This window comes from Entelurus aequoreus, linkage group LG26 (genome assembly GCF_033978785.1).
Source record: "Entelurus aequoreus isolate RoL-2023_Sb linkage group LG26, RoL_Eaeq_v1.1, whole genome shotgun sequence".
In the NCBI taxonomy this organism is placed as follows: Eukaryota; Metazoa; Chordata; class Actinopteri; order Syngnathiformes; family Syngnathidae; genus Entelurus; species Entelurus aequoreus.
In genome coordinates this window covers 5,961,726-5,988,515 of record NC_084756.1, presented here as the reverse complement: position 1 = coordinate 5,988,515, position 26,790 = coordinate 5,961,726, and the positions used below count along the sequence as shown (strand labels likewise).

The 26,790-nt window shown below is 36.3% G+C and overlaps 1 protein-coding gene across 1 annotated transcript in view; it reads left to right on the top strand.

The window, feature by feature from the left end:
• The first annotated feature begins 1,575 nt into the window (after positions 1–1,575).
• The window catches only part of LOC133643111 (neuron navigator 1-like), a 67,061-nt gene continuing 41,846 nt past the window's right edge, over positions 1,576–26,790 (top strand). Inside the window, exons 1-3 of the mRNA XM_062037525.1 lie at positions 1,576–2,462; positions 22,941–23,043; positions 25,889–26,227. Of these exons, the coding sequence (XP_061893509.1) occupies positions 1,781–2,462; positions 22,941–23,043; positions 25,889–26,227 (1,124 nt within the window). The 5' untranslated portion in view covers positions 1,576–1,780. The remainder of the gene's footprint in view (positions 2,463–22,940; positions 23,044–25,888; positions 26,228–26,790) is intronic.

Below are 26,790 nucleotides of genomic sequence, written 5' to 3'. Positions count from 1 at the left end.
ATGTCCATTTATTTATTTAAAATCTATCCCGTCCAGCCACTCAGACAAATCATGTAGTTGATATAGATGATTATATAGTTGATGTAGATGATCATATAGTAGATGTAGATGATCATATAGTTGATGTAGATGATTATATAGTAGATGTAGATGATCATATAGTTGATGTAGATGATCATATAGTAGATGTAGAATATCATATAGTTGATGTAGATGATCATATAGTTGATGTAGATGATCATATAGTAGATGTAGATGATCATATAGTTGATGTAGATGATCATATAGTAGATGTAGATGATCATATAGTTGATGTAGATGATCATATAGTTGATGTAGATGATCATATAGTAGATGTAGATGATCATATAGTTGATGTAGATGATTATATAGTAGATGTAGATGATCATATAGTTGATGTAGATGATCATATAGTAGATGTAGATGATCATATAGTTGATGTAGATGATCATATAGTTGATGTAGATGATCATATAGTAGATGTAGATGATCATATAGTAGATGTAGATGATCATATAGTTGATGTAGATGATCATATAGTTGATGTAAATGATCATATAGTTGATGTAGATGATCATATAGTAGATGTAGATGATCATATAGTAGATGTAGATGATCATATAGTAGATGTAGATGGTCATATAGTTGATGTAGATGATTATATAGTAGATGTAGATGATCATATAGTTGATGTAGATGATTATATAGTAGATGTAGATGATCATATAGTTGATGTAGATGATCATATAGTTGATGTAGATGATCATATAGTAGATGTAGATGATCATATAGTAGATGTAGATGATCATATAGTTGATGTAGATGATCATATAGTTGATGTAGATGATTATATAGTAGATGTAGATGATCATATAGTTGATGTAGATGATCATATAGTAGATGTAGATGATCATATAGTTGATGTAGATGATCATATAGTAGATGTAGATGATCATATAGTAGATGTAGATGATCATATAGTTGATGTAGATGATCATATTGTTGATGTAAATGATCATATAGTTGATGTAGATGATCATATAGTTGATGTAGAAGATTATATAGTCGATGTAGATGATGATATTGTTGTTGATCATATTGATCATATCATTAATGTGTTTATTTACAGACATAATATCATTATAAATACACCTTGACTATCATTAATTGACCTATGATTAATGTATTCATACACAGACATAATATCAAATATAAATATAAATACATAAGCTAACACCTGTGACGGTGAAGGCAGCAGAGGAAGGTCGGGGGAGGGAAGAACAAAGGCTGCTGGGAAGAAGGACTGCTGCTGGTTGCTGCTGGTGTTGGACAAGAAGATATTCTTTCTGCATGGAGAGGTGAGAATGTGCAAATGCAGAGAAACCCCATGAAGAGGCGAGGGGAGGGAGGCAGGCAGCAGAGGAGGAGGAAGAGGAGGAGGAGGAAGAGGAGGAGGAAGAGGAGGGGAGCGTCACTGCGTCTGCCGCCGCTGTCATTCGACTGCCGCACACTCCCGCGGCAGGAGGAGCGAGGAGGGAGGGAGGAGGAAAGGAGGACGCGAGGGAAGGAAGCGTGGAGGCAACAGCTGCAGGAAGGAGGAAGGAGAATATCTGCAAAGAGCAAACCTTTTTTTCCTGCAGGATTTCTTTGTGCGGAGACCAGCGAGCGCCGTCGAGGCGAGGAACCGGTTTTTTTTTTGTTTCTTTTTTTTTCCTTCCCTGCCTGCTGACGCTGGTCTGCTAGCTGTGATGCAGGAGGCATGCTGGGGAGCGTGAGGGGAGCGCTCACGATGGAGAGCTCCAAGGCGTACGGCCAAGCGGACGGCAAGGCCCTGGGGGCCAAGAGGGCCAAACCCGGGGGGCCTCAGAGCGCCCAGCGGGGAGAACTCAAGGTCTACCGTGCGGGCAGTTCTGAGGGCAGGCTCCCGGTGGCCTCCAGCCTGCGCAAGCAGAGGTCCATGACCAACCTGGCGGTGCTGACTGACGCGGAAAAGAAGCTGCACCTGTACGAGCCCAGGTGGTGCGACGACATGGCCAAGCATGGCGGGCTGAGGAAGCCGGCCAAACCCGTGGCCAAGGTGGCGGGGGGCGGCGCCCCGCTTTCTCGAAACCTCTCCAAATCGGAGCACTCCCTCTTCCAGGGAAAACCCAAGCCCTTCGCCCCTCTGGCCGCCCCCTCCGCCCCCGTCAAGCAGAGTCGGATACCACGGGCTCCGTTCGCAGAGGTGAAGCCCCTCAGCAAGGCCCCCGAGGACCCCAGGTCTGATGACGAGATCCTCTCCAGCAAGGCCAAGACCGCCACCAGGAAAGCGGGAGCCGGCGAGTCGGGCTCCAAGGGTCAGGGCGAGGAAGGAGGCGACAAAGCCTTCCTGAAGGTGGACCCTGAGCTTGTGGTGACGGTGCTGGGAGACCTGGAGCAGCTGCTCTTCAGCAAGATGTTAGGTGAGTGCAGATCTGAAGAGAGTTTGACCAGTCCATGTAGACCTTACGCTCTTTTTCCCGAAGGACACAAATAACACAAGACTGGGTGGATGAAGGTCTTGGTAACACTGCTCTGTGGGCGTCAATGAATCCTCGGCAGAGATCCTCCATGCAGGAACCACTGCTCGCGTTTTGTCAACTACATCCTCATCTCTGAATAGTCCGCCTAGAACCTGAACCACACTGTTCTGAGGTCTGCTAGAATTGTGTGAAACATATTTGCTTCCAGTCCCAACATGGACGACTGAGGGTTAGGGTGAGGGTTAGTCCACCTAGAACCTGAACCACACGGTTCTGAGGTCTGCTAGAATTGTGTGAAACATGTTTGCTTCCAGTCCCAACATGGACGACTGAGGGTTAGGGTGAGGATTAGTCCACCTAGAACCTGAACCACACGGTTCTGAGGTCTGCTAAAATTGTGTGAAACATGTTTGCTTCCAGTCCCAACATGGACGACTGAGGGTTAGGGTGAGGGTTAGTCCACCTAGAACCTGAACCACACGGTTCTGAGGTCTGCTAGAATTGTGTGAAACATGTTTGCTTCCAGTCCCAACATGGACGACTGAGGGTTAGGGTGAGGGTTAGTCCACCTAGAACCTGAACCACACGGTTCTGAGGTCTGCTAGAATTGTGTGAAACATGTTTGCTTCCAGTCCCAACATGGACGACTGAGGGTTCTGTGACGGTGAGCAGCAGAACTGTCAGAAACTCCTGCTTGTTGCTCCTCACCACGGTGCGCTTCACCCGCACCGTGGTGATGGGCAGATGGTTTGGACGCGGTGAGAAGATGGTGTTGCCTCCTCTGGAGCTGTAGGTGACATGTGGAGGACACTGACATGTGGAGGTGGGGGTGAGAGACTAGATGTTCTAAAGCAGTGTTTTTCAACCTTTTTTGAGCCAAGCCACATTTTTTTCGTTGAAAAATGCGGAGGCACACCACCAGCAGAAAACATTAAAAAAACGAAACTCAGTTGACAGTAAAAAGTCGTTTCCCACATCATCTTTGTTTTAGCAATCAAGAATATTTCAGTTGTTTTTATCCTTCTTTGTGGGGACATTGTTGATTGTCATGTCATGTTCAGATGTACATTGTCTTTGCTCCACAGTAAGTCTTTGCTGTCGTCCAGCATTCTGTTTTTGTTGACTTTGCAGCCAGTTCAGTTTTATTTTGGTTCTGCATAGCCTTCCCTAAGCTTCAATGCCTTTTCTTAGGGGTACTCCCCCCTTTAGCATTAGACACCTTTTTACCTGCACTCTGCCTCCCGCAGTTTCCGACATCTACAAAGCAATTAGCTACCTGCTGCCACCTACTGATATGGAAGAGTACTACACGGTTACTCTGCTGAGCTGTAGACAGCACCGACACTCAACAACAACACATCATTTGCAGACTATAATTACTGCTTTGCAAAAAATATTTTTAACCCAAACAGGTGAAATTAGATAATATTTGTGTGCATTTCTAAAATATATTTCATTTTATATTTATTCTCATCTTCCAACCATTTAGACACTTGCATGTAATGTAGCACACAATGTTTACTAGATCATTTACTCACATTAGTATCATTGATAAATTATATAACATGCATGCAAATAAAGTTTCCCATTTGCCAACTCTAGCCCTTAGCCACGCCCCCTCAGGTAATATACTTCCTGTGTTTACATGAAATATAGACCCTCTGACTGGCTTCTAATAAATACTCTGCAACTACTCTGAACTAACAGTGTTGATTGCAATCATCCAAACGTACATACAGTAAAGGCGCACTTAAAATCCTTTCATTTTCACAAAACTCGACAGTGCGCCTTACAACCCGGTGCACCTTATGTACGGAATAATTCTGCCTGTGCTTAGCGACCTCCAAGCACTTTCATTTGGTACATGGTGTAATGATAAGTGTGACCAGGAGATGGCAGTCACACATAAGAGATATGTGTGGACTGCAGGTTGACGCCTGTTCAATAAATGACGCAAGCAAGTACCCGTAAGCAAGCAACACCGACACTTTAATGTTCCATTGGGAGTATAGAACAAAAATCGGTCAAAATGTTTTAGTACAACTTCGGTAAGCTACGAAGCCGCATTGCTTGATGGATTGTCGCAGCATTACTACTACCATAGGCAGACGTACTGTGCTTCAACATATGGTATTATTATGGTGTGTGCATAAGGACCCCAAAGTGGCACCTATTAGGAGACATATGATCTGGCGTTTTGTTTGGCAATATTATGGAAAAACAACTTTTTTGATGGATTGTCGTAGCATTACAGCTACCATAGTCAGACGTACTGTGCTTCAACATACGGTATTATTATGGTGTGTGTATAAGGACCCCAAAATGACACCTACTGTATTAGGAGACATATTATCAGGCATTTTGTTTGGCAATATTATGCAAAAACAACTTTTTGTTAGTCAGACATACTGTGCTTCAACATAAGGTATTATTATGGTGTGTGTATAAGGACCCCAAAAAGGCACCTTTTGATATATGCAAAAACAACTTTTTGATAGTCAGACGTACTGTGCTTCAACATAAGGTATTATTATGGTGTGTGCATAAGGACCCTAAAATGGCACCTATTAGGAGACATATTATCTGGCGTTTTGTTTGGCAATATTATGCAAAAACAACTTTTTGATGGATTGTCGGATCATTACGACTACCATAGTCAGACGTACTCTGCTTCAACATATGGTATTATTGTGGTGTGTGTATAAAGACCCTAAAATGGCACCTATTAGGAGACATTATCTGGTGTTTTGTTTGGCAACATTATGCAAAACCAACTTTTCTTACCTTACGGAAAACACTGTAGCATCAAAGTGGAAAGGTGTCAACATTGTGGCTCGGAGAGACAACGCAGGCGACAACACGTACGCTAGCCAGATGGTTAGCTAACTAGCGGTGGATGCCAGCGCTCATCACATTTTCTTTGGAACAAACTAAGTCAACAATTGTTTTGATCCTATTTTTATTGATATGTCATTAAAAAAAAAAATGCGGACAATGATATTTCGACGCAAAATGTGACGTTTAAAAACGCAGACTTCCGCAGAAATCTCACATGCCGGAAAATGACATTGTGATCGACAACGAAAAGCTAATGCTAACGACATACACATCTTTTAGTAGCTGCAAATAGGGCTGCATTATTTTACTCATCCAGTAATCTCTCTATATCTTCCATTAATCAAGTCATCGAATAAAACACTCTTTATAGCCTCTTTGTGTATTTTTGAGAAAATAGCTGAAATAAACCAAGTATTTTTCTGCATCATTAAAATTGCACTTTTAACATATGTGCATTTAATAAAATAATAATAAATCTACAATTTCCGCGGCCAGCCACACAAAAATCAGGACATGTGGAAAGTCATTTCAATCCATGTGGTGAGGATGTTGTTAGTTGCAGTCATTAAAGCATTCATCAAAGCAACAACAGCCTTTTTCTAATCAAATTAATTGATTTAATGCTTGAATCACTTCACCATTTCCCACTTCTTACATTGGATGTGTCTTCTACAGGTGTGTCCAATGATGTCATGGTCAACAAGTACTGTAACTCATTGAATTAGTTGTGTGATTTACTCTGTATAATTAGTTAATGATAATCAGTCTGATTAAATGTATGAGGCATGCTTCATCTGTCAGTCATTACCTCACACTTAGAGGAGCATCCACTCTGTGTGGCTATACTAACTATATAAAACTGTTTACATAATATATAAAACATGACAAATAAACTGTATACATAGTATATAAAACATGACAAACTGTTTACATAATATATAAAACATGACAAATAAACTGTATACATAGTATATAAAACATGACAAACTGTTTACATAGTATATAAAACATGACAAACAAACTGTATACATAGTATATAAAACATGACAAATAAACTGTATACGTAGTATATAAAACATGACAAATAAACTGTATACGTAGTATATAAAACATGACAAATAAACTGTATACGTAGTATATAAAACATGACAAATAAACTGTATACGTAGTATATAAAACATGACAAATAAACTGTATACGTAGTATATAAAACATGACAAATAAACTGTATACGTAGTATATAAAACATGACAAATAAACTGTATACATAGTATACAAAACATGACAAATAAACTGTATACGTAGTATATAAAACATGACAAATAAACTGTATACATAGTATACAAAACATGACAAATAAACTGTATACGTAGTATATAAACATGACAAATAAACTGTATACATATATATGTATGTATGTATATATATATATATATGTATATATATATATATATAAACATACATACATACATATATGTATGTATACAGTTTATTTGTCATGTTTTATATACTACGTATACAGTATATATATGTATATATATAAATATATATATATATGTATGTATGTATAGATATGTATATATATATATATATATATATATATATATATATATATATATATATATATATATATATATACTTTATATATATACATACATATAAATATACATACATACATATATATATGTATATATATACATATATATATAATGTGTGTATATATATATATATATATATATATATATATATATATATATATATATATATATATATATATATATATATATATATATATATGTATATATATATATATGTATATATATATATATATATATATATATTTATGTATATATATACATACATTCATATATTTATATGTACATAGATATACATACATATATATAATGTCTATATATGTATATATATACATACATATGTATATATATAATGTGTACATATGTATATGTATATATATATATATATATATATATATATATATATATATATATATATATATATATATATATATATATATATATATATATATATATACATATATATATATATATATATACATAGAGCGCACACACACACACACACGTCAGGTTGGTGCGCTCTGAAACGTTAACCACCATGTTGCCATAATAAAAATAACAATAAATTAAAATAATAGTACCTTGCGTTAGATAATGTTTGTGGCGTTGTTGAAAACTCGTGATAAATGATTAGTGGCTACTAGCTAGCGTTAGCACAAAGTAGCAGTGTGAGGCGATCCTTCGTCGGCTTGTGTCCCGGTAGTTCCTTCTCATTGGCTGTAACAAAGGTCCACTCTGGCATCTGTCTGGGTCTCATTACAATTAAACATTTGCTGCAGAACTAAGCCCACGTCGCTGATAAAGTCATCAAACTGAAGGTGATAGAAGACAAAGGTTTGGCTTTACACACCTTTAAAGAACCCGTTTATTTTCTATCACATGAATGTAACGTGACGGAGTCACAGATGGAGGTCATCCACGTCAACAAAGGATGGAGACGGTGCGGGCATAAAACGTAGGCACGCCATGGATGGCCGGCTGTGAGTTTTCATGGTAATGCCCTCTGGTGGCTCATGCAAGATGTCTGCAAATGTCGCTATAGCCCTGACTTGTGTGGAGGGAGGACCACTTCCTGCCAGCGTGACAACATGTGCAGCTTGTGACATTTGAGGAGAAACTCTGCTTCTAGAAGGCCAGTGTTTATTTTAGCTGCTGGCTACGTGGAACACATGCTTAGCTGGGGCACAACCGGTTTGAACGCAGGGATGGTTCCTCACCACAAATCTCACCCCAAGTTACAGAACCCAAAAGCAGTGAAGTTGTCATGTTGTGTAAATGGTAAATAGAAAGAGAATTTGCAAATCCTTATATGCAATTGAATAGACTGCAAAGACAAGATATTTCATGTTCACACTCAGAAACTTTGGTATTTTTTTTGCAAATAATCATGAAGTTAGAATGTAAAGGCAGCAACACATTGCAAAAAAGGCATTTTTACCAGTGTGTTACATGGCCTTTCCTTTTAACAACACTCAGTAAAGGTTTGGGAACTGAGGAGACACATTTTTGAAGTGGAATTATTTCCCATTCTTGCTTGATGTACAGCTTAAGTTGTTCAACAGTCTCCCTTCTCATATTTTAGCCTCCACACATTTTCAATGTCTGGACTACAGGCAGGCCAGTCTAGTACCCGCACTCTTTTACTATGAAGCCACGCTGTTGTAACACCTGGCTTGGCATTGTCTTGCTGAAATAAGCAGGGGCGTCCATGGTAACGTTGCTTGGATGGCAACATATGTTGCTCCAAAAGCTGTATGTACCTTTCAGCATTAATGGTGCCTTCACAGATGTGTAAGTAACCCATGTCTTGGGCACTAATACACCCCCATACCATCACACATGCTGCCTTTTACACTTTCACCCTAGAACAGTCCGGATGGTTCTTTTCCTCTTTGGTCCACAGTTTCCAAAAACAATTTGAAATATGGACTCGTCAGGGCACACAACACTTTTCCACTTTGCATCAGTCCATCTTAGATGAGCTCTGGCCCAGCGAAGCGTTTCTGGGTGTTGTTGATAAATGACCATGGCTTTGCATAGGAGAGTTTTAACTTGCACTTACAGATGTAGCGACCAACTGTAGTTACTGACAGTGGGTTTCTGAAGTGTTCCTGAGCCCATGTGGTGATATCCTTTACACACTGATGTGGCTTGTTGATGCAGTAGCGCCTGAGGGATCAAAAGTCATGAGCATTCAATGATAAGTGCAGTGATTTCTCCAGATTCTCTGAACCTTTTGATGTTATTACGGAGCGTAGATGGTGAAATCCCTAAATTACTTGCAATAGCTGGTTGAGAAATGTTGTTTTTAAACAATTTGCTCAGGCTTTTGTTGACAAAGTGGTGACCCTCGCCCTGTCCTTTTGTTACTTTGTAGTAACTACAAATGTTACTACATGACATATATATACTTACATCATGTATATAGTACATGTTATTATGAATGTTACTACATGACATATATACTTACATCATGTATATATTACATGTTATTATGAATGTTACTACATGACATATATACTTACATCATGTATATATTACATGTTATTATGAATGTTACTACATGACATATATACTTACATCATGTATATATTACATGTTATTATGAATGTTACTACATGACATATATACTTACATCATGTATATATGACATGTTATTATGAATGTTACTACATGACATATATACTTACATCATGTATATATGACATGTTATTATGAATGTTACTACATGACATATATACTTACATCATGTATATATGACATGTTATTATGAATGTTACTATATGACATATATACTTACATCATGTATATATTACATGTTATTATGAATGTTACTACATGACATATATACTTACATCATGTATATATGACATGTTATTATGAATGTTACTACATGACATATATACTTACATCATGTATATATGACATGTTATTATGAATGTTACTACATGACATATATACTTACATCATGTAAATATTACATGTTATTATGAATGTTACTACATGACATATATACTTCATCATCATCAGCCATTGTCAGTCCACTGCTGGACGAAAGCCTCAGCATGTTTCTGCCATAGTGAACGATCTCTAGCTGCTCCCTGCCACTGCACTGTTCCCCAATATTTGTCTATCTCATCTCGCCATCTCACTCTTGGTCTTCCTCTATTTCTGCTCCCATCCATGGGTCTCCATGATGTCATTAGGGAAGTCCATCTATTATCTGTTCTACTGATATGTCCAGCCCACTTCCACTTACTGAATTTGATAGTTCTCATAATGTCTTGGACTTGCGTTTGTTTTCTCACCCATTCGTTTGTTTTTCTGTCTTTATATGTGATTCCGAGCATATTTCTTTCCATGTTGTGTTGTGCTGCTGCTATTTTCTTTTCCATTTTATTTGACAATGCCCAGGTTTCAGCTCCATATGTCATGGTTGGTAACACGCATTGATTAAAGACCTTTCTTTTTAGGCTTAACGGTATTTCTCCTCTCATGATGTTGCTCAGTTTTCCATATTGGCACCAGCCCAATCTGATTCTCCTCCCTATCTCCTGTTCTTGACTCTTTTCTTTCAGGCTAAATCTCTGCCCCAGATAGATATATTCATTAACTTCATCAATTTCATTTCCATTAACAGTCACAGGTCCATGAGGTACCATGGAATTTGCCATAACTTTTGTTTTTTTCATATTCATTTTCAATCCACAACATTTGCTGGCATTTGCAAGGTCTTTAAGCATATCTTCCACTTCACTGATTTGCTCTCCCAAGACAACAATGTCATCTGCAAATCTCAGATGATTAAATTTGTCTCCGTTGATATCAACTCCTTTATCCTCCCACTCCAGAGAGCGAAATATGCCTTCCAAACAAGCTGTAAACAGTTTAGGCGAAATTGTATCGCCTTGTCGGACACCCTTCTTTATGTGGATTTTCTCGCTTGGTTTGTGCAGCGTAACTGTGGTAGTGCAGTTTGTGTAGATGTCCTTGAGTAAGTTAATGTACTTATGATGAATTCCTTGATCTTGCAGAGCTTTTAGAACCGACTGTGTCTCCACTGAATCAAATGCTTTTTCATAGTCTATGAAGGCCATACAAAGTGGTTTGTTGTATTCTTGGCATTTTTCTTTGATCTGATTCAATGTATGAATATGGTCCATGGTAGAAAAACCACTCCTAAACCCTGCTTGTTCTCTGGGTTGATTGCTATTAAGTGTATTGTCCATTCGATTTGTCAGAATTCTTGTAAACAACTTGTATATGTTTGAAAGAAGGCTAATAGGTCTGTAGTTCTTGAGGTCCCTCTTGTCCCCTTTCTTGAAAATGATGATCATGTTAGCTTCTTTCCACTTCTCTGGCACTTTCCCCTGATGTAAGCAAGCTGTGTATAGCTTCGCCAGCTCCTTAGCAATGACATCCTCCCCCTCTTTAATTGTGTCAATTAAAATATTATCTGGTCCTGGTGCTTTCCCTCGTTTCATGTTTTTGACTGCATGCTGCACCTCCCAATATGTGATGTCTGGAATTTCTTCTGAGTCTGTGGATAATTGAAGGTCTACTGACTGACTGCTTTGATAGAGTTCTTCATAAAATTCTTCAATCCTCATCAAAATCATGTCTTGATCTGTGATTTCTGTCCCCTTTTTATCAAGTAATGTTGTTATTTTCTGCTTTCCACTTGCAAGTTTCTGCCTTGTTTTCTTCAAACTTTTATTGTTTTCTATTGTCTCTTGAATTTTAAGGGTGTTGTATTTTCTTATGTCTTGTCGGAGTTTCTTTCGTATTGTCTTGCATGTTTCTGTATATTCAACATTCTGGAATCCCACTCCATCTCTCTTCATATTCCTCCTTTTCTCCATTAGCCACTTTGTGCTATCTGAGAGTTTGGACTCTTGCTTTTTCTTTTCTTTCCCTGCTGTTTTTATAGAGCTCTCATGTACTATGTCAATGAATTTGTCATTCCATTCATCAAGGTCGGAAGTATCTTCTACTTCCAGTCCTTGAAAGCGGTTTTGTAGTTCTAGTTGAAATTCATGCTTTCTGGCTTCCAAATTGATCATATCGGGCTTTCTGTATTTTGCTATTAATTTCATTCTTTCTAGTCTCGTATCTACCTTCACTTTGCACATAACCATACGGTGGTCACTGCCAGTGTTTACTTTGTTGAATATGGTAACATCTTGAATTATCTTTGGCTTGTTAGTCAAGATAAAGTCAATTTCATTCTTGGTTTTACCGTCCGGGCTTCTCCAAGTCCATCTTCTGGATATTTTCTTCTTGAAGAAGGTGTTCATAATTTTGAGTTTGTTTCTGGAAGCAAAATCGATGAGCATTTCACCTCTGTCATTTCTGAGACCTGATCCAAAGTTTCCCATCACTTCTTCCTCCCCATCTTGCTTAATTCCTACTTTAGCATTGAAATCCCCTATTACTAGGTTAAAGTGAGTTTTTGATGATTTGAGAGCCTGTTCCACTTCCTCATAAAATTTGTCAACCTCTTCATCATCATGCGCTGATGTTGGAGCATACACCTGAATGACCTTAATGCTGTATTTACTGTTCAGTTTTATGGTTATTTGGGCCATTCTTTCATTTATTCCTTTAAATTCTGTTATATACTTTGTCCATTTCTTATTAATGATGAAAGCAACCCCTGCTAGGCTTCTGTTTCCCATTCCTATGTGATAGAATTGATGCCCGCTGCTTAGTTCAATTAATTGTTCTCCTTGTCGCTTCACTTCACTGAGACCTATGATATCCCATTCTATACCATCTAATTCTTCTTCAAGTTCCGTTAATCTGTCGTCTCCAATTAGGGATCTCACATTATACGTTGCCACTCGCAGATCCCAATGATGGCCTGTATGAACCCAGGGATTCTTAGCACCCCCTGTTCCTTGCCTTAACGAACCGCCATCTTGGTCTGGAGCTCTGGAACTGCTGGGGACTGGGGGCCGTCTTCTTGGCGTATATACTTACATCATGTATATATTACATGTTATTATGAGTGTTACTACATGACATATATACTTACATCATGTATATATTACATGTTATTATGAATGTTACTACATGACATTTATACTTACATCATGTGTATATTACATGTTATTATGAATGTTACTACATGACATATATACTTACATCATGTATATATTACATGTTATTATGAATGTTACTACATGACATATATACTTACATCATGTATATATTACATGTTATTATGAATGTTACTACATTACATATATATACATATATATACATCATGTATATATTACATGTTATTATGAATGTTACTACATGACATATATACTTACATCATGTATATATTACATGCTATTATGAATGTTACTACATAACATATATACTTACATCATGTATATATTACATGTTATTATGAATGTTACTACATTACATATATACTTACATCATGTATATATTACATGTTATTATGAATGTTACTACATGACATATATACTTACATCATGTATATATGACATGTTATTATGAATGTTACTACATGACATATATACTTACATCATGTATATATTACATGTTATTATGAATGTTACTACATGACATATATACTTACATCATGTATATATTACATGTTATTATGATTGTTACTACATGACATATATACTTACATCATGTATATACGACATGTTATTATGAATGTTACTACATGACATATATACTTACATCATGTATATATTACATGTTATTATGAATGTTACTACATGACATATATACTTACATCAAGTACATATTACATGTTATTATGAATGTTACTACATGACATTTATACTTACATCATGTATATATTACATGTTATTATGAATGTTACTACATGACATATATACTTACATCATGTACATATTACATGCTATTATGAATGTTACTACATAACATATATACTTACATCATGTATATATTACATGTTATTATGAATGTTACTACATGACATAAATACTTACATCATGTATATATTACATGTTATTATGAATGTTACTACATTACATATATACTTACATCATGTATATATTACATGTTATTATGAATGTTACTACATGACACATATACTTACATCAAGTACATATTACATGTTAGTATGAATGTTTCTACATGACATATATACTTACATCATGTAAATATTACATGTTATTATGAATGTTACTACATGACATATATACTTACATCATGTATATATTACATGTTATTATGAATGTTACTACATTACATATATATACATATATATACATCATGTATATATTACATGTTATTATGAATGTTACTACATGACATATATACTTACATCATGTATATATTACATGCTATTATGAATGTTACTACATAACATATATACTTACATCATGTATATATTACATGTTATTATGAATGTTACTACATTACATATATACTTACATCATGTATATATTACATGTTATTATGAATGTTACTACATGACATATATACTTACATCATGTATATATGACATGTTATTATGAATGTTACTACATGACATATATACTTACATCATGTATATATTACATGTTATTATGAATGTTACTACATGACATATATACTTACATCATGTATATATTACATGTTATTATGATTGTTACTACATGACATATATACTTACATCATGTATATACGACATGTTATTATGAATGTTACTACATGACATATATACTTACATCATGTATATATTACATGTTATTATGAATGTTACTACATGACATATATACTTACATCAAGTACATATTACATGTTATTATGAATGTTACTACATGACATTTATACTTACATCATGTATATATTACATGTTATTATGAATGTTACTACATGACATATATACTTACATCATGTACATATTACATGCTATTATGAATGTTACTACATAACATATATACTTACATCATGTATATATTACATGTTATTATGAATGTTACTACATGACATAAATACTTACATCATGTATATATTACATGTTATTATGAATGTTACTACATTACATATATACTTACATCATGTATATATTACATGTTATTATGAATGTTACTACATGACACATATACTTACATCAAGTACATATTACATGTTAGTATGAATGTTTCTACATGACATATATACTTACATCATGTAAATATTACATGTTATTATGAATGTTACTACATGACATATATACTTACATCATGTATATATTACATGTTATTATGAATGTTACTACATTACATATATACTTACACCATGTATATATTACATGTTATTATGAATGTTACTACATTACATATATATACATCATGTATATATTACATGTTATTATGAATGTTACTACATGACATACATACTTACATCATGTATATATCACATGCTATTATGAATGCTACTACATGACATATATACTTACATCATGTATATATTACATATACATACATGATGTATATATTACATGTTATTATGAATGTTACTACATGACATATATACATACATGATGTATATATTACATGTTATTATGAATGTTACTACATGACATATATACTTACATCATGTATATATTACATGTTATTATGAATGTTACTACATGACATATATACATACATGATGTATATATTACATGTTATTATGAATGTTACTACATGACGTATATACTTACATCATGTATATATTACATGTTATTATGAATGTTACTACATGACATATATACTTACATCATGTATATATTACATGTTATTATGAATGTTTATTCATGACATATATACTTACATCATGTATATATTACATGTTATTATGAATGTTACTACATGACATATATACTTACATCATGTATATATTACATGTTATTATGAATGTTACTAAATGACATATATACTTACATCATGTATATATTACATGTTATTATGAATGTTACTACATGACATATACACATACATCATGTATATATTACATGTTATTATGAATGTTACTACATGACATATATACTTACATCATGTATATATTACATGTTATAATGAATGTTACTACATGACATATATACTTACATCATGTATATATTACATGTTATTATGAATGTTACTACATGACATATATACTTACATCATGTATATATGACATGTTATTATGAATGTTACTACATGACATATATACTTACATCATGTATATATTACATGTTATTATGAATGTTACTACATGACATATATACTTACATCATGTATATATTACATGTTATTATGATTGTTACTACATGACATATATACTTACATCATGTATATACGACATGTTATTATGAATGTTACTACATGACATATATACTTACATCATGTATATATTACATGTTATTATGAATGTTACTACATGACATACATACTTACATCAAGTACATATTACATGTTATTATGAATGTTACTACATGACATATATACTTACATCATGTATATATTACATGTTATTATGAATGTTACTACATGACATATATACTTACATCATGTATATATTACATGCTATTATGAATGTTACTAGATAACATATATACTTACATCATGTATATATTACATGTTATTATGAATGTTACTACATGACATAAATACTTACATCATGTATATATTACATGTTATTATGAATGTTACTACATTACATATATACTTACATCATGTATATATTACATGTTATTATGAATGTTACTACATGACATATATACTTACATCAAGTACATATTACATGTTAGTATGAATGTTTCTACATGACATATATACTTACATCATGTAAATATTACATGTTATTATGAATGTTACTACATGACATATATACTTACATTATGTATATATTACATGTTATTATAAATGTTACTACATTACATATATACTTACACCATGTATATATTACATGTTATTATGAATGTTACTACATTACATATATATACATCATGTATATATTACATGTTATTATGAATGTTACTACATGACATACATACTTACATCATGTATATATCACATGCTATTATGAATGCTACTACATGACATATATACTTACATCATGTATATATTACATATACATACATGATGTATATATTACATGTTATTATGAATGTTACTACATGACATATATACATACATGATGTATATATTACATGTTATTATGAATGTTACTACATGACATATATACTTACATCATGTATATATTACATGTTATTATGAATGTTACTACATGACATATATACATACATGATGTATATATTACATGTTATTATGAATGTTACTACATGACGTATATACTTACATCATGTATATATTACATGTTATTATGAATGTTACTACATGACATATATACTTACATCATGTATATATTACATGTTATTATGAATGTTAATTCATGACATATATACTTACATCATGTATATATTACATGTTATTATGAATGTTACTACATGACATATATACTTACATCATGTATATATTACATGTTATTATGAATGTTACTACATGACATATATACTTACATCATGTATATATTACATGTTATTATGAATGTTACTACATGACATATACACATACATCATGTATATATTACATGTTATTATGAATGTTACTACATGACATATATACTTACATCATGTATATATTACATGTTATAATGAATGTTACTACATGACATATATACTTACATCATGTATATATTACATGTTATTATGAATGTTACTACATGACATATTCCTTCATCATATATATATTACATGTTATTATGAATGTTACTACATGACATATATACTTACATCATGTATATATTACATGTTATTATGCATGTTACTACATGACATTTACACATACATCATGTATATATTACATGTTATTATGAATGTTACTACATGACATATATACTTACATCATGTATATATTACGTGTTATTATGAATGTTACTACATGACATATATACTTACATCATGTATATATTACATGTTATTATGAATGTTACTACATTACATATATACTTACACCATGTATATATTACATGTTATTATGAATGTTACTACATTACATATATATACATCATGTATATATTACATGTTATTATGAATGTTACTACATGACATACATACTTACATCATGTATATATCACATGCTATTATGAATGCTACTACATGACATATATACTTACATCAAGTATATATTACATGTTATTATTAATTTTACTACATGACATATATACTTACATCATGTATATATTACATGTTATTATGAATGTTACTACATGACATATATACATACATGATGTATATATTACATGTTATTATGAATATTACTACATGACATATATACTTACATCATGTATATATTACATGTTATTATGAATGTTACTACATGACATATATACTTACATCATGTATATATTACATGTTATTATGAATGTTACTACATGACATATATACTTACATCATGTATATATTACATGTTATTATGAATGTTACTACATGACATATACACATACATCATGTATATATTACATGTTATTATGAATGTTACTACATGACATATATACATACATGATGTATATATTACATGTTATTATGAATGTTACTACATGACATATATACTTACATCATGTATATATTACATGTTATTATGAATGTTACTACATGACATATATACTTACATCATGTATATATTACATGTTATTATGAATGTTACTTCATGACATATATACTTACATCATGTATATATTACATGTTATTATGAATGTTACTACATGACATATATACTTACATCATGTATATATTACATGTTATTATGAATGTTACTACATGACATATATACTTACATCATGTATATATTACATGTTATTATGAATGTTACTACATGACATATACACATACATCATGTATATATTACATGTTATTATGAATGTTACTACATGACATATATACTTACATCATGTATATATTACATGTTATTATGAATGTTACTACATGACATATTCCTTCATCATGTATATATTACATGTTATTATGAATGTTACTACATGACATATATACTTACATCATGTATATATTACATGTTATTATGAATGTTACTACATGACATATATACTTACATCATGTATATATTACATGTTATAATGAATGTTACTACATGACATATATACTTACATCATGTATATATTACATGTTATTATGAATGTTACTACATGACATATTCCTTCATCATGTATATATTACATGTTATTATGAATGTTACTACATGATATATATACTTACATCATGTATATATGACATGTTATTATGCATGTTACTACATGACATTTACACATACATCATGTATATATTACATGTTATTATGAATGTTACTACATGACATATATACTTACATCATGTATATATTATGTGTTATTATGAATGTTACTACATGACATATATACTTACATCATGTATATATTGCATGTTATTATGAATGTTACTACATGACATATATACTTACATCATGTATATATTACATGTTATTATGAATGTTACTACATGACATATATTCTTACATCATGTATATATTACATGTTATTATGCATGTTACTACATGACATATACACATACATCATGTATATATTACATGTTATTATGAATGTTACTACATGACATATATACTTACATCATGTATATATTACGTGTTATTATGAATGTTACTACATGACATATATACTTACATCATGTATATATTACATGTTATTATGAATGTTACTACATGACATATATACTTACATCATGTATATATTACATGTTATTATGAATGTTACTACATTACATATTTACTTACATCATGTATATATTACATGTTATTATGAATGTTACTACATGACATATATACTTACATCATGTATATATTACATGTTATTATGAATGTTACTACATTACATATATACTTACATCATGTATATATTACATGTTATTATGAATGTTACTACATGACATATATACTTACATCATGTATATATTACATGTTATTATGAATGTTACTACATGACATATATACTTACATCATGTATATATTACAGATCAATGATCGATTTTGTAATCGTATCAGGTGATCTGAGGCCGTATGTTTTGGACACTCGGGTGAAGAGAGGGGCGGAACTGTCAACTGATCACCATCTGGTGGTGAGTTGGGTTAGATGGCGGGGGAAACTTCTGGACAGACCTGGCAAACCCAAGCGTGTAATGCGGGTGAACTGGGAACGTTTGGAGGAGTCCTCTGTCTGGAAGGACTTCAACTCCCACCTCCGGCGGGACTTCTCTGCCATCCCTGTGGAGGTTGGGGACATTGAACAGGAATGGGCAATGTTCAAAGCCTCTATTGCTAAAGCTGCAGCTGCGAGCTGTGGCCAGAAGGTCTTAGGTGCCTCAAGGGGCGGTAACCCTCGAATATCCTGGTGGACAGTGGTGGTCAGGGAAGCCGTCCGACTGAAGATGGAGTATGTTATCCCAGGGGACTCCAAAGGCAGTTGCAAGGTACCGACGGGCCCGAAGGGCAGCGGCCGTGGACGAGGCTAAGCAGATGGTGTGGGAGCAGTTCGGGGAATCCATGGAGAAGGACTATCGGGCGGCACCAAAGCTGTTCTGGAAGACCATATGGCACCTCAGGAGGGGGAAGCAGGGAACCATCCAAGCTGTGTACGGCAAGTATGGAACTTTGCTGACTTCAAGTGAGGAAGTCGTAGAGCGTTGGAAAGAGCACTTTGAGGAACTCCTGAACCCAAATACATCAGACACACCCTCCCTGATAGGAGCAGGGCCTGAGGATGATGGGGGTTCGACGTCGATCTCTCGGGGTGAAGTCACTGAGGTAGTTAGACAACTCCACAGTGGCATAGCTCCGGGGGTTGACGAGATCCGTCCAGAAATGCTTAAGTCTCTGGGTGTTGAGGGGCTGTCTTGGTTGATACGCATTTTCAACATTGCGTGGAAGTCTGGGACAGTGCCGAGGGAGTGGCAGACTGGGGTGGTGGTTCCCCTTTTCAAAAAGGGGGACCAGAGGGTGTGTGCTAATTACAGGGGTATCACACTACTCAGCCTCCCTGGGAAAGTTTACGCCAAGGTACTGGAAAGGAGGGTCCGGCCGATAGTCGAACCTCAGATTCAAGAGGAGCAATGTGGATTCCGTCCTGGTCGTGGAACAACTGACCAACTCTTTACTCTTGCGGCAATCCTGGAGAAGGCCTGGGAGTATGCCTATCCAGTCTACATGTGCTTTGTGGATTTGGAGAAGGCGTATGACCGGGTCCCCCGGGAGCTCTTGTGGGAGGTGCTGAGGGAGTATGGAGTGAGGGGAACCCTGCTGAGGGCCATCCAATCTCTGTACAACCAAAGCGAGAGTTGTGTCCGGGTGCTTGGATGTAAGTCGGATCCGTTTCCAGTGGGGGTTGGTCTCCGCCAGGGCTGCGCTCTGTCACCTATCCTGTTTGTGATTTTCATGGATAGGATTTCTAGGCAGAGTCGTGACCATAGCGGAGAGGGTATACGTCTCGGGGGGCTGAGTGTTGCGTCACTGCTGTTTGCGGATGATGTGGTCCTGATGGCACCTTCGGTTCGTGACCTTCAGCTCTCACTGGATCGCTTCGCAGCCAAGTGTTCAGCGGCTGGAATGAGGATCAGCATCTCCAAATCTGAGGCCATGGTTCTCAGCAGGAAACCGATGGTTTGTACAGTCCGGGTAGGGGACGAGACTCTGTCCCAGGTGGAGGAGTTTAAGTATCTCGGGGTCTTGTTCACGAGTGAGGGAAAGATGGAGAAGGAAATCAGCTGGAGAATCGGAGCAGCTGGGGCAGCATTGCAGTCTCTCTGCCGCACTGTTGTGACGAAACGGGAGCTGAGCCAGAAGGCAAAGCTCTCGGTCTACCGAGTTATCTACATTCCTACTCTCACCTATGGTCATGAAGTGTGGGTAATGACCGAAAGAATAAGATCGCGGATACAAGCGGCCGAAATGAGTTTCCTCAGAAGGGTGGCTGGCATCTCCCTTAGAGATAGGGTGAAAAGTTCAGTCACCCGAGAGAGACTCGGAGTAGAGCCACTGCTCCTTCGCTTGGAAAGGAGCCAGCTTAGGTGGTTTGGGCATCTCGTGCGGATGCCTCACCAGCGTCTCCCTAGGAAGGTCCTCGTTGCACGTCCCACTGGGAGGAGACCCCACGGCAGGCCAAGGACCAGATGGGGGGATTACATCTCCTCTCTGGCCTGGGAACGCTTCGGGATTCCCCAGGAGGAAGTCGCAAATGTTGCTCTGGAGAGGGAAGTCTGGGGGTCTCTGCTGGAGCTGTTGTCCCCCGCGACCTGATTCCGGATAAGCGGTTGAAGATGGATGTATATATTACATGTTATTATGGATGTTACTACATGACATATACACTTACATCATGTATTAATTACATGTTATTTTGAATGTTACTACATGACATATATACTTACATCATATATATATTACATGTTATTATGGATGTTACTACATGACATATATACTTACATCATGTATATAATACAAGTTATTATGAATGTTACTACATGACATATATACTTACATCATGTATATATTACATGTTATTATGAATGTTACTAGATACTACATATATACTTACATTATGTACATATTACATGTTTTTATTAATGTTACTACGTTGCATATAATATAATTCCAGTGATGGAGGTGTTTCGATGTTTCTAGAGTGCTTTATAGGCAGAAGAGAGCGATTTTTATTTACTCCATCGTTAGCTGACTTTTGCTAATGTTTATTTACACTTTAGAATGGATAAGAAAGACATATGTGTGCTTGTCTTACATAAGGATTGTAAATGAATTCCACAGAGGTTTATATGTAGTTGTGATGCGGTCGGTATAAAATAACCAAATATGTCTGCTCTCTTACAAGAAGTTGATCACAGTTTGTTCTCTTTGTGTTCTCAAAGCCACAAAAAGGTGACTTTGTGTTTGTGTGCATCCACCTGCAGATCCTGAGTCGCAGAGGAAGCGCACGGTTCAGAATGTCCTCGACCTCCGCCAGAATTTGGAAGACACCATGTCGAGTCTGCGAGGCTCCCAGCTCAGCCACAGGTGTGCACCACCACATCAACACCCCCTAGATGCACACCGAGTACCCACTAGGGTGTGCACCACCACATCAACACCCCCTAGATGCACACCGAGTACCCACTAGGGTGTGCACCACCACATCAACACACCCTAGATGCCCACCGAGTACCCACTAGGGTGTGCACCACCACATCAACACCCCCTAGATGCACACCGAGTACCCACTAGGGTGGACTGATCGTGGTCTGTAGATCAACTCAAAGAACACACGAAAACGGTTGAAAAGAAACTTGCAGAAAATGTAGCCATTCGTCAACAATCACACGAAGGAAATCCGCCAGGTCTCACGGTTGTTTTATTCAAAAATATGTGTATGTATTCAGTTGTAATACACTTTTCCACCACTTGTGGCAGTAAGGGCAATATCAAACAACCTAAAGTCATAGAGAAGTTTCTTAAGTGCAAAAAATATGACTAAAGTGCTGAAGCTGTGTTTTTATTTGCACTTAAATGTATAAAGAAACATATATTTTAGCAATATTTATTTAGTTAGAAAGTTTTTATTTTAAAAATGCTTAATTGTATTTAAATGTATTGTTTCATCAGTTGTTATGAGTCCCTTCTCTTGTAATATATTTGATTGGTATTTATTTTTCTAGTCAGTCTGACCTAAGCCTTGATGATAATCTTTGTGATCAACACATATCTTTGGCAATGTTTATCCTGTTAAACTGTATATAATTATTGAATATGATTCAAAGAATACTAGTTCAGTGTTAATAATAGAGTGGTCTTCGGGCCCCTATGTAGTGAAAAAGTTGGGCCCCGAGGTCAAAAAGGTGAAGAACTCTTGGTCTATGAAATCATAAAAGTTTCAGTTCAATTGAAAGCAAATTAATATTTCCAAAGATAGTAAAAACCTGTGATTGTTTACTACTGTGGTCACTTAGTCCAAAGACTGTCTGGTCCCGTCCAGGTTCCTTAAGTCGTTACCATTGTTGTCACTTAGTCCAAAAACTGTCTGGTCCTGTCCATGTTCCCTTAGTCGTTACCATAGTGGTCACTTAGTCCAAAGACTGCCTGTTCCCGTCCAGGTTCTTTAAGTCGTTACCATTGTGGTCACTTCGTCCAAAGACTGTCTGGTCCTGTCCATGTTCCTTCAGTCTTTACCATTGTGGTCACTTAGTCCAAAGACTGCCTGTTCCCGTCCAGGTTCTTTAAGTCGTTACTATTGTGGTCACTTAGTCCAAAGACTTTCTGGTCCTGTCCATGTTCCCTTAGTCGTTACCATTGTGGTCACTTAGTCCAAAGACTGTCTGGTCCTGTCCAGGTTCCTTCAGTCGTTACTATTGTGGTCACTTAGTCCAAAGACTGTCTGGTCCTGTCCATGTTCCTTCAGTCGTTACCATTGTGGTCACTTAGTCCAAAGACTGTCTGGTCCTGTCCAGGTTCCTTCAGTCGTTACTATTGTGGTCACTTAGTCCAAAGACTGTCTGGTCCTGTCCAGGTTCCTTCAGTCGTTACCATTGTGGTCACTTAGTCCAAAGACTGTCTGGTCCTGTCCATGTTCCTTCAGTCGTTACCATTGTGGTCACTTAGTCCAAAGACTGTCTGGTCCTGTCCATGTTCCTTCAGTCTTTACCATTGTGGTCACTTAGTCCAAAGACTGTCTGGTCCTGTCCATGTTCCTTCAGTCTTTACCATTGTGGTCACTTAGTCCAAAGACTGTCTGGTCCTGTCCAGGTTCCTTCAGTCGTTACTATTGTGGTCACTTAGTCCAAAGACTGCCTGTTCCCGTCCAGGTTCTTTAAGTCGTTACTATTGTGGTCACTTAGTCCAAAGACTTTCTGGTCCTGTCCATGTTCCCTTAGTCGTTACCATTGTGGTCACTTAGTCCAAAGACTGTCTGGTCCTGTCCATGTTCCTTCAGTCGTTACTATTGTGGTCACTTAGTCCAAAGACTGTCTGGTCCTGTCCATGTTCCTTCAGTCGTTACTATTGTGGTCACTTAGTCCAAAGACTGTCTGGTCCTGTCCATGTTCCTTCAGTCGTTACCATTGTGGTCACTTAGTCCAAAGACTGTCTGGTCCTGTCCATGTTCCTTCAGTCGTTACCATTGTGGTCACTTAGTCCAAAGACTGTCTGGTGCTGTCCATGTTCCTTCAGTCGTTACCATTGTGGTCACTTAGTCCAAAGACTGTCTGGTCCTGTCCATGTTCCTTCAGTCGTTACCATTGTGGTCACTTAGTCCAAAGACTGTCTGGTCCTGTCCATGTTCCTTCAGTCTTTACCATTGTGGTCACTTAGTCCAAAGACTGTCTGGTCCTGTCCAGGTTCCTTCAGTCGTTACTATTGTGGTCACTTAGTCCAAAGACTGTCTGGTCCTGTCCAGGTTCCTTCAGTCGTTACTATTGTGGTCACTTAGTCCAAAGACTGTCTGGTCCTGTCCATGTTCCTTCAATCTTTAAAATTGTGGTCACTTAGTCCAAAGACTGTCTGGTCCTGTCCAGGTTCCTTCAGTCGTTACTATTGTGGTCACTTAGTCCAAAGACTGTCTGGTCCTCTCCAGGTCAGTTCAGTCATTACTACTGTGGTCATTTAGTCCAAAGACTGTCTGGTCCTGTCCAGGTTCCTTTAGTTGTTTCTCATAAATTATCCAAGAAGGACGGATAAAAATACCCCCATTATCCTTTGCAGTATTTATGACTTTCTGCCTGTAGTTATATAATGAAGTGAAATGTATTGGGTATTCCATTTCTGACCCACTTTGGAGTCTGGAACAAGCGGTAGTTCCAAGCAAGTACCGAACAAAACTGAACCCTCATTTTGGAAAGGCAGACCGATTACCACCCGTGTTTGTCCACAGCTGTTTGGAGAGCAGCAACGTGGCATACGACAGCGACGAGACCAACGCCCGCAGCATGTCCAGCCTCTCCAACCGCTCCTCGCCGCTGTCCTGGCGCCACGGCCAATCTAGCCCTCGCCTGCAGGCGGGCGACGCCCCGTCCTCCACGGCGGGAGGATACCAGGGGGTCAAGACCACCTGCCAGACCATGCCCGCTCGCTGCTCGGGCCGCCTCAGCAGCACGTCGCGCATTGAGCTGCTGGACGGGCTGGAGGATGGCGAGCTGAAGTCCCGTTACCTGAGCGACAGTGACCTTCTGGGAAAGTGCCTCCGGGATGATGAGGACAACATCGCTAATGGGTAAGTCCCCAGGGGAAATGTGGGTAATTCTGTTCCTGTGGCAACACGTGACCTTGTTTCCAGTGGCAACTGCAGATACCTTGTTACCTTAAGCCATAGGGCCGGGCAACCAATGCCCCCCTAGAGGGCCACCAAAATAGTCTGTTCCTCAGCTGTGTAATACACTACTCCACCACTTGTGGCAGTAATGACAACATCAAACAAACAGAAGAAGTCTGGAGCTAAAGTCACAGAGAAGTTTCTTAAGCGCAAAAAATATGATTAAAGCGGTGAAGCTGTATTTTACTTGAGTTTAACAATAATAATAATATATTTTATTTGTAAAAAGCACTTTACATTGAGCAAACAACCTCAAAGTGCTACAGTGTATTACATTTTTTTTAAAAGATAATAAAAATAAATAAAAATAAAAACTAGAACTAGCACGCATATATCCAAAAAAAGCTTTTTTAAAAAGAAGGGTTTTTAAGCCTTTTTTAAAAGCGTCCACAGTCTGAGGTGCCCTCAGGTGGTCAGGGAGAGCGTTCCACAGACTGGGAGCGGCGGCTTTTTTAAAAGCATCC